Source organism: Bufo gargarizans, chromosome 6, assembly GCF_014858855.1.
Source record: "Bufo gargarizans isolate SCDJY-AF-19 chromosome 6, ASM1485885v1, whole genome shotgun sequence".
NCBI classification, from domain to species: Eukaryota; Metazoa; Chordata; class Amphibia; order Anura; family Bufonidae; genus Bufo; species Bufo gargarizans.
This window is the reverse complement of record NC_058085.1, coordinates 349,419,847-349,436,191: the sequence shown is the minus strand read 5'-3', so window position 1 is coordinate 349,436,191 and position 16,345 is coordinate 349,419,847. Positions and strand designations below refer to the sequence as shown.

At 44.7% G+C, this 16,345-nt stretch overlaps 1 protein-coding gene across 4 annotated transcripts in view; it reads right to left on the bottom strand.

Annotated features, from left to right (window-relative positions):
- LOC122940144 (alpha-2-macroglobulin-like) overlaps window positions 1–16,345 on the bottom strand; it is a 145,084-nt gene that overhangs the window by 26,577 nt on the left and 102,162 nt on the right. For all 4 annotated transcript variants that reach the window (XM_044296540.1, XM_044296543.1, XM_044296541.1 and 1 more), the window contains 5 exons: window positions 7,144–7,265; window positions 6,595–6,652; window positions 6,013–6,096; window positions 5,052–5,228; window positions 4,048–4,129 (listed from right to left, as the gene is read on the bottom strand). In XM_044296540.1, the coding sequence (XP_044152475.1) occupies window positions 4,048–4,129; window positions 5,052–5,228; window positions 6,013–6,096; window positions 6,595–6,652; window positions 7,144–7,265 (523 nt within the window). The remainder of the gene's footprint in view (window positions 1–4,047; window positions 4,130–5,051; window positions 5,229–6,012; window positions 6,097–6,594; window positions 6,653–7,143; window positions 7,266–16,345) is intronic.

Below are 16,345 nucleotides of genomic sequence, written 5' to 3'. Positions count from 1 at the left end.
CGTCCACCTCCTCTGGAGCAAGTCCCTAGGCCGCGCTCGCGCATAAGCTCCTCTTCTTTCTTCTTGCCTGCTGCTCAGTCATCACATGAGCGCGCACGCAGCCCAATGCCGCGCATGCCCAGAGTGTTGCCGCTTCACAAACAGAGCCGTGCATGCTCTGTATGCAGCGGCCGTAGAGGGAGAGAATGGTGGAGGAGGAGGGGAGCTGTCAGCCTTCAGCAGAGCAGCCCCGATCAGTGAATGGTGAGGAGAACGGGGCTCAGTGAATGGTGAGAATGGGCTGCGCTGCTCTGTGTAACTGTGCCAACCCCCCTTTCAGGTGGTGGAGGAGGAGGAGGAGGGGAGCTGTCAGCGTTCAGCAGCGCAGCCAGGGTCAGTGAATGGTGAGAACGGGCTGTGCTGCTCTGTGTAACTGTGCTGACCCCCCACCTTCAGGAGGAGGAGGAGGAGGTCAGCTGTCAGCGTTCAGCAGAGCAGCCGGGATCAGTGAATGGTGAGGAGAATGGGCTGCTCTGCTGTGGATAACTGTGCCGACCCCCCCTCCCTTTCAGTTTCATGGTTGGCCGAGTGGAACCCCATGCTGTCAGCTGTTAACCCCTTCCATCCCGTGGTCCGTAGGGACCGCTGTATGGCAGGGGTTAACAGGCATGGAGCTGCCTCCCCCATCAGGAGTTGCGCTGCTGTGTCAGCCCCGATGGTTACCATGGCAACCGGACGCCTTCACAGGCATCCGGCTTGCCATGGCATAAAGAGTTTCACACTTGCGGCAGGATGGATTCGTTCCGCCTGCTAATTTGCCGGACCGCCGCTTCGTCCCCATTGACTATAATGGGGACGGGAGCGGAGCCCCGGCAGTGCGCGGCGAGAGGCCGCCGGACGAAAAGTACTGCAGGTCCAACTTTTTCGTCCGGCGGCCTCTCACGGCGAACTGCCGTGCTGCGCCGGAGCTCCGCCCTTCTCCCCATTATAGTCAATGGGGACGGAGAGGCGGCACGGCGAAATAGCGGCAGGACGGATCCGGCAGGCTGTCCTGCCGCTAGTGTGAAAGTACCCTAAGCCTGATCAGGCTCTTGCTAGGAAGAAAGGAGCCTGACCAGGCTAAGTGTAATAGAAAATACTCTGCAGTACACTATACAGTGTACTGCATTGTATTATAGAGGCATCAGACCCACTGGATCTTCAAGAACCAAGTGGGTCTGAGTAAAAAAAAAAATGAAAAAAGTATTAAATAAAAAATAAAGTGTTTTATAAATAATAAAATAAAATAAAGGTTTCAGATGTAAAAAAAAAAATCCCAAGTAATTAATTTTTTTTAAATAGAAACAAATAAATAAAATAGACATATTAGGTATCACTGCGTCTGTAAAAATCATCTCTATAAAAATATCCCATGAACTAACCCGTCATGGGATACTTTTTTTTACAGATGAATACTGTAAAAAAATAAAAATAAAAGCAATGCCAAAAAAGACATTTTTGTCACCTTACATCACAAAAAGTGCAACGCCAAGTGATCAAAAAGGCGTATGTCCCACAATTTGGTACCAATAAAACCGTCACCTCATCCCACAAAAAAATACCCCCTACATTAGAAAATCGCTAAAAAAAAACTATAGAACAAGGAGATATTAAAATTGTATTTTTTTGTTTCAAAAATGCTATTATTATGTTAAAGTGAAATAAATATAAAAAAGTATACATATTAGGTATCACCGTGTCCGAAACAACCTGCTCTATAAAAATATCACATGACCTAACCCCTCAGTTTAACACTATAAAAAAAAACTGTGCCAAAAAAGCAATTTTTTGTCACCTTACATCACAAAAGTGTAATACCAGGCGATCGGCGTATGCCCCCCAAATTAGTACCAATTAAACATCCCATATTGGAAAAAATTTATGCCGCGCGGAATCTGGATCCAGCTGCGCATAGAGGGGGTGTGCATTGGAGCGATCGGAGGAGAGTGCAGGGACACGGGGCCAATTTTATTTAGTGGCAGGACTGTATTGAAAGCTGTTCAGCGACAGTGCTTGTGGGGGAGGGGGAAGACAGATGTGGCAAAGCTGTATGTGCTTGGGGAAGAGATAAATAGACAGATGTAGCAGGCTGTATGTGCTTGGGGGGAGAGATCAATAGACAGATGTAGCAGAGCTGAATATGCGGCAGTTCAGACAAAGTGTTGTTGGAATAGAGAAACACACTGATGTAGTAGAGCTGAATATGCCGCAAATCTGACACAGTGCTGGATGGAATAGAGAAACACACTGATGTAGCAGAGCTGTATATGTGGCAGTTCAGACAAAGTGTTGTTGGAATAGAGAAACACAACGGATGTAGCAGAGCTGAATATGCCACAGATCTGACACAGTGCTGGATGGAATAGAGCAGTGTTTCCCAACCAGTGTGCCTCCAGCTGTTGCAAAACTTCAACTCCCAGCATGCCCGCACAGCCAAAAGCTGTCCAGGCATGCTGGGAGTTGTAGTTTTGCAACAGCTGGAGGCACACTGGTTGGGAAACACTGGAATAGAGAAACACACTAATGTAGCAGAGCTGTATATGCCACAGATATGACACAGTGCTGGATGGAATAGAGAAACACACTGATGTAGCAGTGCTGTATATGCCGCAGATCTGACACAGTGCTCGATGGAATAGAGAAACACACTGATGTAGCAGAGCTGTATATACCGCAGATCTAACACAGTGCTGGTTGGGGAGGAGAAGATAGATGTAGCAGAGCTATATATGCATCTATACTGATAAAAGGGTCTATGGTTTATACACAACTGTAGTAGAGCTGTATTGGAAAAAATCTGCATCAGTGCTGGTCGGTGGGGGATGGTCATGTTTTATGGGAGTCAAAAGAACAGATCATATGGCTACTGGCTGACATGCTTGTGGGCTAATGTATAGTAGTGAATTATTGTTTTGCTGCACAGAATGGATTTGTAAAAGATAAGACAGGTTCTATGTGTAAAACTGTATTAGACTGCAGGACAGTGACCTTTTACTGTGTAAATAAACTGGCCAGTGCTCTCTGAGTGACATTCCCCAGCAGGGGGAGGGGCCTCACACTCTGCAGGCTGCTACACTGATGACTCATACATTTCACATGAACTAGCACGCAGGACTCAGCTCTCAGTGTGATGTCATAAGGAGGTGTGGCCGGCCTTCACTCTAGCTGCCTAAGCCCGCCCAGCCTTAGCAGCAGAAAACCAGGAAGTTAATTCTGCTGTAACTGCAGCTCTGGCTGATTTAGCAAGATGGGAATACCCCTTTAATCATGGGATAACCCCTTTAAGTTGAGCTCCTTCAAAAAAAATACCTTAATGAAGTTGAAATGTTGGTCTGTTACACATTTAAAGGCTATATAAACCTTTTTTATTTATTTTTTTATTATTGTATTGTATTCATTTAGAGCTAAAAATATATTTTTTTATTTGTCTTTATTAAAAATGTTGAGCCCCTTTCTCTATTTAACCTTGAGATTCTCTAGTACCAGGCTCTGTATTTTTACTGTTTCCCATCAGGCAGCTCAGCTGATGGCTCCTTATCTCTAATCTCTGACCTTATAAACACTCATTATAGGTCAATTCTTTTCTGACTTATAAGAATGTGGCTTAAACAAGTGTTTATGACCTTTTAGTAATTTAGAGATAAGGTTTATTTGATGACCAGCACAAAGTGAAAGTACAATTTACATAGCCAGATACGGTTAACCCTTTGTGATAGAATGGCTGAATAGTTTTTTAAATGAGCAATTGAAAAACCTATTTTTAGCCCAAAATGAGTAAAATAGAATCATAAAAAATTGCCCCCTAAGGTGTACATAGCATTTAAATGCTCTCATTTTCTGACCAATTTTTGTAAGAGTCATTGATAAGATAAATTACATTTCAATCTATTGGTTGTATAAAAGAAAATGGCAGCTATAAAATACCCACACAGCCAGTGATAAAGAACCCTAAATCAAAATAATTGTGAAAACAGAGTTCTTGGTCAGTTGACTTACTTTGAGCACCAATGCCATTGTCTACATTCTTACCAGGTGTTTCCACTGCTATCACTTTTCCCAAATGCACTGTATGATCCATCATCACGTTTATAAGTCAGTTCTCTCTGATATCCTAAATGGAATTACAGTTTAAAAAAAATAAATAAATCTAATTTCAAAATATGGAGCAGAAGTTGCCAATTCTACAATGTATACAACACAGGACAATTGAAGAATAAAATATGATAATTGTCTTCCGTTAAATAGGATTTTTTTGGGCTAAAGCTGATATTATGATAGGACATGTAAAGAGGAGTGACCTCCTCCAAACATGATCACGACTCAGGACATGATCAGAACTCAGTATTGAATTAAGTATTGTAATTTCTCGTTTGAACTGTTTTTAAAGAGTAACTAAATTTGTGTATACATTTTTGTGAACATGTCCCATAACAGTTTTTGTAATATAGCTTATTAACGTTTTTTGTAATTTTAATACACTTTACCCCCCAAAGCACACTTTTCGTAGTTCGCTTAAAATCTACTTCTATGTACACCACTGACTGCTGAGTAGTGTATGGAGTACACATTTTATCAATGGGGTCGCAGCGCAGGGAGTATGGGCAGGACGGAGCGGGCTCCTGCTTCTGCCTGCTTGGCTAAGCTAAAAGTCCTGCATGCCAGCTTTTAGCTTAGCGGAGCAGGCAGAAGCAGAAGCCCACTCCGCTCAGCTAAACCTGGCATAGTACATGGTTACAGGGTACCTATGTGCTATGCCAGGATTTAATTCTCAGCATTTTTCTCAGCATTTTTGTTGAAATGCAGCCGAATCTCCACCGGACCCTATATACTTAATGGGGCCAGAGAGCATTCCGGTTGCATTCAGCAGTACCAGATCCAGAGAATTCCGACAGGCTGTGTTCTGCCAGACAGCCTACCAGAATTCAAGTGTGGAAAGCAGCCTAACAGTTGTATGATGTGCATTTATCTATATTACTATGGCCATCTTCATGGATACAACATCTAAAGGTAACTATATAAATTCAGTCACTCACCGCTCTCCAGAAACGTAGTAGCTTTGTTTTTAATTTCACTATTCAGTTGATGAGTCTTCTCCAGATACTGAAGGATAAAAATGTTGGGGGCAAATAGGACCATGTTCTGTTCACCACATCCATATGGCATGGCCAGAAGACGGTCCAAATTTTGCATTGCCGTGCCCATTAGATCTCCTGTTGGAATTCAACTGGTGGTTAAAGGGTTCTGTAGACTACAAAAATATACTTAAAGTAACCTAAACAAAACTATAATTACTTTAATATGGTCTCCTAAAATCCCCTCATACTGATCTCTAAGACCATGACCATGTTTTATGATAAAGGATTTTTCCAGGAAAAGATATTTATGACTTATCCTCAGGATAGTCATCAGTATCAGATCTGTGGAGTTGCAACACCCGGAACCCCCGACGATCAACTGTTAGAAGAGGCCTTGAGCACCTCAGCCTCTTCCTACAGTAGGTCAGTTACATCACTGTACATTGGTCATGAGGCCTAGTTGCAGCTCAGTCCCATTGATGAAAATGGGGCTGAGCTGCAATACCAAGCTCTGGCACTATACAATGTATGACACTGCCCAGAGGTGCCAGGACTTGGAACCCGCTGATGTGATAATGATGACCTATCCTAAGGATAAGTCATCATTATCTTTTCCAGGATAACCCCATTAACTCTACAGTAGACTAAAAACCCCATTCCAACCCTTCCAACTGGGACCTCCATTATGGTGCCAAGTTTTCCATCCTGGATTGAAAAGTCTGAGATATGTTTCTTCCCCAACACCCTCCCATGAACCTTAGACTAATTCCCTAGCCCCAAATTTGCCAATACTACAGTCTCTCTAGAAAGTTCAATCCTGCACCCTATAGCTGATGGGATAGAGCCACTGATGGTTTGTTCATCTAAAGTTCACAGATCAAATTATTCATATTATTTGGGTATTGTAATTCAGTTTTACCAATTACTACAATGTTGGCTCTTTCAGAATCCTTCAGAATGTTTTCAGGAATCTTCAATGAAATCTCTTCCACTTTAGAATCATCTAGGACAAGAAGAGAAATATAATGTATGAAATAACACACAGCAATGATGGCCAAAACTATAACCATAATTGAAACGAACATGTAACCTAAATTACATGGGTTTCAATGCTTGACTTGACTGAGTGGTATGTTTCGTCGGATGCTATGTTGCTTCTAGGGTAGAATAGATCTGTACCTGCAGCACTTGATGGAGCTTGGTATGGCAGCACATGGAGGCCATGCAGCGAGGCCCTGTGGTGCCAGTGTAGAGGATGGGAATGGCCCCGATGAAGTGTTGTGTCCTGGTGAACTCCCTCAGGCCATCACTCCCTGGGGTCTGTTGCAGTGAAAGTTACAGTACTCAAGAAAGAGGCCAGAGTTAACTGTAACAGGTCTGGGGTGCTACATCAGGAGCTATTTAACTTCTGAATGCTGCCATTTAGGCTATGTGGATTTCTGTACATATATGTTTTGGTGGAAAAACAAAGTCATTAATGTAATTAAGTTTCCATTTTTACCTTCTCCTTGACTGCACAGTAGAGCGCTGTATGATTTCTCCTCCATTAGTCCCCCTGGCTGAACAAAACACAAATATACATCTCATAAGAAGAAGATAAAACATGTCTTTACATTTAGCATAGGCCACTAGTAAGCTGGCCATACACATGAGATAGTTGTTGGCCAAATGCTGCACCTCTGTCACCCAAGAACAAAAGGATTGGGCAGTTTAAAGCCAACATGCTCGATCCTTATGTCCCCCAACATCAGCCGTCGGGTGAGAGTTAGAAGGATGCCACAGACATTAGATGTTCAGCGTGTTCAGCCACATAGATCTAATGTGCATGGGCAGCCTTAGGGATCACACACATGGCTAGGTGACGGATCTCCATATTTTGACTTTGGAGACTGTCGAGAAAAAATTTATCATGCTCCTTCACATTCCATTTTAAGGCAGCGTTGCCTTTAGGGGAGTAAACAGTACCTCATGGAGGCTCTATGTGCAGGTTAGGACATTGTCATGAACATGAGCCCAAATAGCATAAAATGTTTCAAACCATGAAACTAACCTGAACAAGCAATGGCTTTACCACCGTATCGATGCTTCCCTGTTTCGGGACAATAGGCACCTCATTGTGGCATAAATCTTGTGTGTCCAGAGCTTCTGTTGTTACAGTGACGTTCACATGCCCTGAATATAGCAATAAAAATAACATTGTAAGTAAAACAAGAGGGAATCTCATATCTGGATAGCAGGACTGGCAGTACTCTGGTACCCAACGTGATACTTTGCACTATTAGTTCTCTTCTATATGATCTTAAAGTTTACAAATGATCATACAATTATAATCAGATGGAATAGCGCTCAAATTACCGTGCCAGCGGCAGTGCCACACAAAGCAAATGTCATCTTGCTGTGTTTAAAAATACCGGCATGCAGTGACCAATTAATAGCTTCTTATATAAAGTAATCTTATTTATAATAAAAATATAAAAATAAATCTTCCTCCTTGTCCCAGAAGATCAGTCATGCAGCCCTCCTCTGTCTGGTTGTAAGACAAGTGGCTGCAGCAGGACCCTCTCCCTCTACCCTGCCTACAGGAGGATAAATAGATGGTTAAGCCCCACCCCTTTTCTAACCCCCTCTTCCTCAACTGACCACCAGCCAAAGGTGGAACAGATCAGCAAGAGATTAACACCAATGTTCTCTGTAGGATTTATTCAAAACTGTTTGTGTAAGAACTATGCATAAAACCCTGCAGACTGACAAACAGTGGGGCAACTATCTCTCTTTTTTGGATCCTAGATATTGATGATCTATCCTCAGGATAGGTCATCAATCTGACACCCGACACCCCAAACTATTGGCTGCTATCAGGTGCCGAAACCCCCCACAGCAGACAAAGCCAGAAGTAGACAGCTCCATCCGCTGTATAGTGGCTGTGCTGGGTTACTGCAGGTCAATTCCCATTGAAGTCACCTCTAAATTCTAGGTTTTAGAATCGGTCAACCCCAAAAAGTCTCAACTACAATATATAACATTAAACAACTTAGGCACATATTCAGAATAATAATAGTTTTATGTTTCTAGTCACTTCTATTTCCTGGATGTAAGTTCCCATATGCTCTGTGCATTGAATACCAAGCTCCACCATATAAAGAGTGCTCCTGGATGGTTGGCGGGAGTGCGCCCTTACAGGTTCTTTTGATGAAGCAAAACTATGGCTAACAGAGGAACGTACAGTTCCCACCTCTGAGATAGAGACGGTTGGTGAATAAGTTTCTGCTTATTGTGAAGACATTGAGTGCCACGGTCTTCTCTCCATCTCCTAATCTCTTGGAACGCGACGGGCTAGGGTTCAACACTGTGGGCACTGCCACAGATTGGATTTACTAAAAGTAAATTAGTAAGTGGTGCTGTCTCTCCCTCAAACTATTTTTGTCGTACAGTTTCCACCTCTGGGAGAACTGCAAACTAGGGATAAAGGAAAACGGCTAAACATGACACATAGAAGTCATATAGTGGCCAGAAATCATGTTATTTCTCATGCATAGGCACTATGCGATTGAATAATGCAGAGTTTGTTGAGAGGTTAGGTAAGCTTTAACTGTATGAATGCATGAAGAAGCAGACCAACAGCAGAGTAACTCTACATCAGTTCTGACCATTTTAAACCATCTTTGCTGAGTTCATAGTCCATGCTGCATGGATCCCTGTGTTTGCAGCAGCAGGAATTTACAAGGTGGAGCTGCTCTTCGGAGGCCCAATTAAGATTCTGAGATAGTTGAAAATGAAAACAATGTTCTTTTGAAATGTCCTTATTTGAATTTATTAGTTTAGTAATTTATTAATAATTTACAAATCTTCTGAGAGCAATGCATATTTTAATGTGATGGGTTTTAGTTACCATGTCCCCATATTTATGTGAAATATTAAACACTCTGCTTCCTATATTATACCTAATTGCATTTAAAGCAATAAGCTGTTTGTTAAGATCTTTTGAAACTGCTAGAAATTAAAGGACTATTATCCTGTCACGGGCAGCGGATGTGAACCCACTGTGCAACGGACTGGCTGTACCTTGGAGGGGTATGACTAAGCGGCTACCTGTTTTTTTTCTAGAGCCTATGATGGTGAGGATAGACTTGGCCGTTAGGGTAGTTGCCAGGTACCACTCCAGGGCGGTCCCAGAGTCAGTAGCAGCTGGTCCAGGCAAACCAGGAGGTACCTGCAAAGGTACCGACAGTACATTTGTGGTTAGACAGGCAGGGTCGTTACCAGGAGGGACAAAGACAGGAACTGGAGGAAGAGGCAGAGACAAAGTCGAGAAAAGCAATGGATCAGGGCAGGTGGCACAGGAACGAAGTCAGACAATCCGGGTTGGCAACAGGAGGAGCGATGCAAGCAGGCAGGGATGAGAGTGTAGTCTAGGAACGAGGCACGTAGTCAGGAACACAAGTGGTAACAAGCTCAATTGCACAGGATAGGACCTTGAGGCGCTTGAGTAGAGGGCTGAGCCACTTAAATACCTCCAGGAGAGCCGGGGTAGGTCAATGGAATCACCTGACACAACACAGCCCGTCCAAGGAGTGATGCATACAGCAGCATTTTGTGACCGATATTGTTTAATTATACCTATATACAGCCTATACCTATGTACAGCCTATACCTATGTACAGCCTATATTGCAGTACATAGGTGTAGACTGTATATAGATATAGGCTGTATATAGGTATAGGCATATCTATCTAGCTACCTATCTCATATCTATCTATCCCACAGGGGTTATATTGTTCGGCACGGTGTAACCTCCAAAAATTTGCTGTACAGTATACATTATAATCCCTGTAACATGCTATACAATACACATTATAATCCATACACCATGCCGTTCAATATACATAATAACACTGCCTTCCCTGCGATAATCACTCCTGAAGCAGCCACCGGAAGTTGAAGCACTGTGTGCAGTGAGCGCTTACTTCCGGCGGCTGCTTCATAAGGGATTATCGCAGGAAAGGCACGTTAGTAAGTGTACCGGAGCATGAGATTTCAAAGAAAATCATGAATATACATTTTATTTTAACTCCTAAGACGCCTGTGGCCACCGGGGGAGCACAGGAGGCAGAAGCACAGCGCCCGCACAGCCTGTCTCCCCTATTCAAATAGAAGATGGATGGCCCTGGGCAACGCTCACTTCTGAGAGCGCTGCTAAGGGCCATTTCAGCCACAGTTTACTACAAAAATTTAAATAAAGTATATTACAAAAATGTTATCTATCACTTGCCATACACTTTAGTAAAAAAAAAAAAAAAAAAAAAAAAAATTTTAAATGGCAGTTACACTTTAAGCTTTACATGAATACGGTATACTTTACAGCTGTGTGCGGTTATGTACATGTACATACCTCCCAACTCTTTCCCCCGGCAAATTGTGCAGAGGTAGAGCTTGGCAGGACTGCAGGATTGCCATCCAAAATCGGCCTGCCCTGCACAAAGCAGGACTGTTGGGAGGCATGTTGAGTGAATGGTAGGGGAGGTAGTGGGGAGGGGGTGTTGGCAGGTTGGGGGGGGCCACGGGGAGGGGTCCCATGGATCAGTTTCGCACCATGGATTGGGTGTACGACAATGGCTGTTACAGTACCCCTTCCCCCCTTACGCCCCCTCTTCTTAAGTCCACGGTGAGACAGAAAACGATGAGATCCGGAGCCTGAATGTTCTCCTGCTGCTCCCAGGACCCCTCCTCTGGACCAAATCCCTTCCAGTCCACAAGATAATAGGTCCTCCTGCCCCGCTTCTTAACGTCCACTATGTCCTCGTGAGCATTCTCAGCCACTGGAATAGGTCTAGAAGGAGCCTTTGAGAAGCGGTTAAGGGCCACTGATTTAAGCAACGACACATGGAAGGCATTGGGAATGCGTAGCGAGAGAGGCAGGCGCAACTTGTATGCCACCTCGTTGATCTTCTTCAAGATCTCAAATGGTCCAAGGAATCTCGGAGAAAACTTAAAACTGGGGACTCTTAAGCAGATGTGTTTGGAGGAAAGCCATATCTTTTCCCCAGAGGAGAACTAAGGTGGTTTCCTTCATCTTTTGTGCACATTGGTCTTCATGCAGATCATTGCTTTATCGATGCAGGCCTTGGTGTTACTTCAAATCATCAATAAATCTCTGAAGGAAGAGTCAGCAGCAGGAACCATGGAAGATACAGGAACAGGAAGAGGAGTACGGGGTTGTTGACCATAGACAACAAAGAATGGCGAGGATCCAGTAGACTCACTAGTGTGGTTGTTGTAGGAGAACTCTGCCCAATGTAATAGTGATACCCAGTTGTTGTGTTGCATTGAAACAAAATGTCGAAGGTAGTTCTCCAATATCTTATTAACCCGCTCTACTTGCCCGTTGGTTTGGGGTTGATAACCGGAAGATAGGTCAAGATTTATTTCAAGAAGACGACAGAGGGCTCTCCAGAGCTTGGACGTAAACTGAACTCCTCGATCGGAAACAATATGTCCAGGCAAGCCATGTAGACGAAATATATGTTTTATGAACAGCTTGGCGAGTTCCGCAGCCGAGGGTAATCCAGTCAACGGAACGAAGTGCGCCATCTTGGAGAAGCGGTCCACAATCTCCCAATTCACGGTACATTCAGCTGGAGAAGGCAGATCAGTAATAAAGTCCATGGCAATGTGTTGCCATGGAGCATCAGGAATGGGTAGAGGTAGCAACAGGCCTGGAAGTTTTATTTTGAGCACAGACGATGCAGGCTGAAACATAGTCACGTACGTCTTTGGATAATGTGGGCCACCAGTAGTGGTGAGACACTAGTTCAGTAGTCTTGCGGATTCCGGGATGACCGGTCAGTTTGGAGTTGTGTCCCCATGACAGAATGCTTTTCCTTTTGGCAGAGGGTACAAATATTCTCCCGGGAGGAATGTCTCTTCTCAGGACAGGAGTCACCGTGATGAAGCGAGCAGGATCTATCATGTATTGAGGCTCCTCCTGCTGGTCAGAAAAATCTAAAGATCGGAAAAGAGCACCTGCCTTGATGTTTTTCTCAGCCGGGCGGAAGTGTAACTCAAAGTTAAAATGGGAGAAGAAAAGTGCCCACCTGGCTTGGCCAGGGTTCAGACACTGAGCTGTCTGCAGGTACGTGAGATTCTTGGGGTCAGTGAAAATAATTAATGGTTCCTGTGCTCCTTTCAATAGATAACACCACTCCTGCAAGGTGAGTTTTATGGGCAGGAGCTCTCTGTTTCCAATACAGTAGTTCCTCTTGGCGGGAGAGAAGAGCTTGAAGGAAAATCCACAAGTGAACATCTTGCCCTTGGAATTCTTTTGCAGTAAGACCGCACCAGCTCCTATGGAAGAGGCGTCCACTTCAATAAAGAATTGGTGGGAGACATCAGGATATCACAGAATAAGTGCAGATGTAAAGGAGCTCTTTAATTGGACAAAAGCGGCCTAAGCCTCAGGAGGCCAAGTCTTTGGCATTCGCCCCTTTTCGAGTAAGAGTGGATATCGGAGACGTTAGGGAGGAAAAGTTCAGAATATACTGCCGATAAAAATTGGCAAATCCTAGGAAGCACTGTATAGCGTGCAGCCCCTGTGGACAAGGCCAGTTCTTTACCGCATTCAGTTTTACAGGATCCATCTGTAATCCAGCATCCGAGATGATGTATCCGATAAATTGTACTGTCATTTTCTCGAAGGTGCATTTCTCGAGTTTGGCATAGAGTCTATTCTCCCTCAGGCGCTGTAAGATGAGTCGTACATGCATTCGATGAGTGGCCAAGTCTGGAGAGAAGACAGTATATCATCCAGATACACAATCACGCAGGTATAGAGCAGGTCCCGAAATACCGCAGCAGGAGCATTGCATAGACCGAAGGGCATGGCGAGGTACTCATAGTGTCCATCACGAGTGTTGAAAGCGGTCTTCCACTCATCACCTTTTTGAATGCGGACCAGATTATATGCGCTGCGCAGGTCAAGTTTGGTGAAGAATCTAGCTCCATATTAGAGGATATCGGTTTTTCACTGTGATCTTATTCAGACCTCGATAATCGATACAGAGACACAAAAAAAAACCCCGGCCCCGGCTGGTGAAGTGGACTTACGAATAAACCCCCTTTCAAGATTCTCCTTGATGTTGTCAGTCATTGCCTGAGTCTTTAGGAGTGAGAGTGGGTAGACTCGACCACTAGAAGGGGTAGCACCGGGAAGAAGATCGGACAGTCATATAGACGATGAGGAGGAAGAGTCTCAGCATCCTTTTTACTAAAGACGTCCAAGTAGCTGGCATATTGCTGCGGTAGCCCAGGCAGGTCTACTGGTACCGTAGGCGGCGAGGCCGGTCAGACCTCCACTAAGCAGGTGGAGTGACAAGATGATCCCCATTGCTGAATCTCACCAGAGTGTCAGTCCACAATTGGTGAATGAAGACATAGCCAGAGTAGCCCAAGAATAATGGGATTCACAGAGACTGGCAGGACATAGAAAGAGATCAGCTCCGAGTGCAGAACCCCTATTTGTAGTTTGAGAGGCACAGTAACAGTGAGTACTGGTTCAGGAAGAGGTAGTCCATTTACTGAAACCACTGACAAAGGCCTCTCCAGTCGGATGGTGGGAAGCTGATACTGATTAACCAGCGCTTGTTGAATGAAGTTACCGGCTGACCCAGAGTCCATGAATGCCGGCACGGATAGCGTAACTCTCCTGTAAGAGAGAGTCACCGGAATGGAAAGTTTGGGAGAGGTCTTCTCCTGGTCTAGAACCACCTCTCCAACTGATCCTAGACAATGACGTTTCCCGGCCTCTGGGGACAGTTACGCAAAAATAGACCTTGCCTCCACAATACAGACATAGATTCTCTGCCTTGCCACGTAAATGCTCTGGGTCAGTTAAATGAAGGCGCTCAATCTGCATGGGCTGTACAGGAGGAATGGATGCTATTGGAAGGACCGGTCTCTGAAATGAAGGAGCCAGACGAGGTGGTCTTCTGGTGCATGCGACATGCTTAGATCGTTCCCTGAAACGTACATCAATCCGTGTAGCCAATGTAATAAGGTCATTCAGGGCGGTCGCGCCCAGCCAATTTGTCCTTAATACAGTCAGAAAGACCCTCCCAGAACAACTCCAGTTGAGCCTCATCATTCCACGCAAGTTTAGCCACTAGGGTACGGAACTGGATGGCGTACTGACCCACAGACGCGGATCCTTGATGTAGATGTAGCAGAGCTGAGGCAGCGGAGGACGTACAACCAGGCTCCTCAAAGATCATCCGGAAGGTAGTCAAGAAGGACTGCAGATTAGTCGTCTCTGGACCTCCACGTTCCGAAATAGGATTTGCCCACACGAGGGCCTCATCAGAAAGCATGAATATGATGAAGGCAACCTTGGACCCCTCCGTGGGAAACCTCTGCCCATGTAACTCGAAGTTGCACTCCAGCGGCACTCTGTTCCAGAATTACTGGTGGCATCGTAGCATCGTGCCTGCCGTGCCCGGATGAGAGACTAGTGATGAGCGGCAGGGGCAATATTCGAATTTGCAATATTTCACGACTATAGCTACTTTTTTAAAGCTGCTAGAAGTTTCCTGAGACTGGAGAAAATGATTGGCATGGCAGAACATTACAATACCTCTCCTGTATAACGTTTCCTCATCCTACATACCAGTGACATTCCCTGTAAATTTGTATTACTCTTTCCAATAACAGGGCCTCTTAAGAGTTCTGTATTGTTATTTATCGTCACTACCTCCCCTAGCTGGGAGTGTGTAATTTGCCCACCCCCTCCCCCCCGCTTGCCTTCCTTGGATGTGGTAGCCGTTTCTCAGGCTCCCTCTCCGGAATCGAACAGTGATTCCCCGTTATTCATGATCACCATGTTAGGCATATAAAAGAACATCGAAAGTTGATAGGGAGACATCCAAATGGATCATCGGCGTCCTGTGGATGTGCGATCAGGCACAAGTTATCTAGAGTCAACAAAGCGGCAGCAGGCCCTTGCCCATAATGTTTGCGACGGTCAGCTCACCTGCAGGTCCTCAACCATATTTTTTTTCGATGGTCAGCTAAGCAGCAGGCACTCTCCCATAAAAGTCTGGTCAACACAATCCTCACCGCCGGGGGTCATGTAACTAATTAGCACGGAGGAGTCTCGTTGGTTGGGTGAGGTTTGACGTGTTGAGTTGAATTAAGCTGCAGGCTCCATCCTGGTGGTGCCCCGTCAATTAGTTTAAGTTTCAGCTGTGCAACCATACTCTCCCGGAGCCAAAACATTCTTGGCAAATGCTTTTACTGTGGTTTGTCTTGCGGCGGTCCACGAATTTCACCTCTAGCGGCGCAATACGGATGCCACCGGCCGTCCTTCTTAATCATGGCCCCAGTTCCAAAAATCAACAACATTTTTGGCTTAACTTGCCCTTTATATACTAGTAAATATACAGGAAAGAATGTTTCCTATACATTTTTCCTCTAAAATCTATTTTTTTTCTTCGGTTTGGTGCATATTATTGTCAGTCTGTAAAAGTGGCGTACTATTTGGACAACATCGTTCCCAGCAGCGACCTGTGAGTCCAAGATGCATCCAAAACATCCTCCCCATGCTGTTCCAGAACCATTTTGGTGGTGTTTCCATCAATTTCTGACATTTTCCTATGAACCAGACACCCTCCCCTCTTCAGAGCAGGGGGTATCTGGCTTAATGCTCAGGTTCTTCCATTGACTTCCATTATACTCGAGTGCTCCGTCGAGCACCCGAGCCCCCGAGCCCCCGAGCACCAGAGCATTACGGTGCTCCATCAACACTACTAACTAATAACACTGCTGTCTCTCTCAGATCTGCAAAATACTGCATACAAGGGCTGCTTGGCAGGTTGCTATATACTAAAGGGGTAGGCAACTTTCCTATTGGTTGCTAGGGATATTGCTAAGCTCAGACAAAGACATTGCAGCCTTCTCATTGGCCCACAAGCAAAAAGGGAAGTTACTGAAAAAATCTAGCATATTCAAAATTACAAATATATATCACTATTTTCTAAATATTTGCAAATTCTCGAAGTGCCGTCATTCGCAATTAATATTCGCGATTCGAGTATTTGCACCCAACACTATGAGAGACGGTATCCAAGGGAGCAGCAACATTTTGCATAATCTGCATCAATACGTCTTGTCATTCACTGCATCAATACGTCTTGTCATTCACTGCTTAAATTCCTGTAAGAGATCATGACAGTGGTCTTAGGATGACCAGCGGGGTCCATGACCTC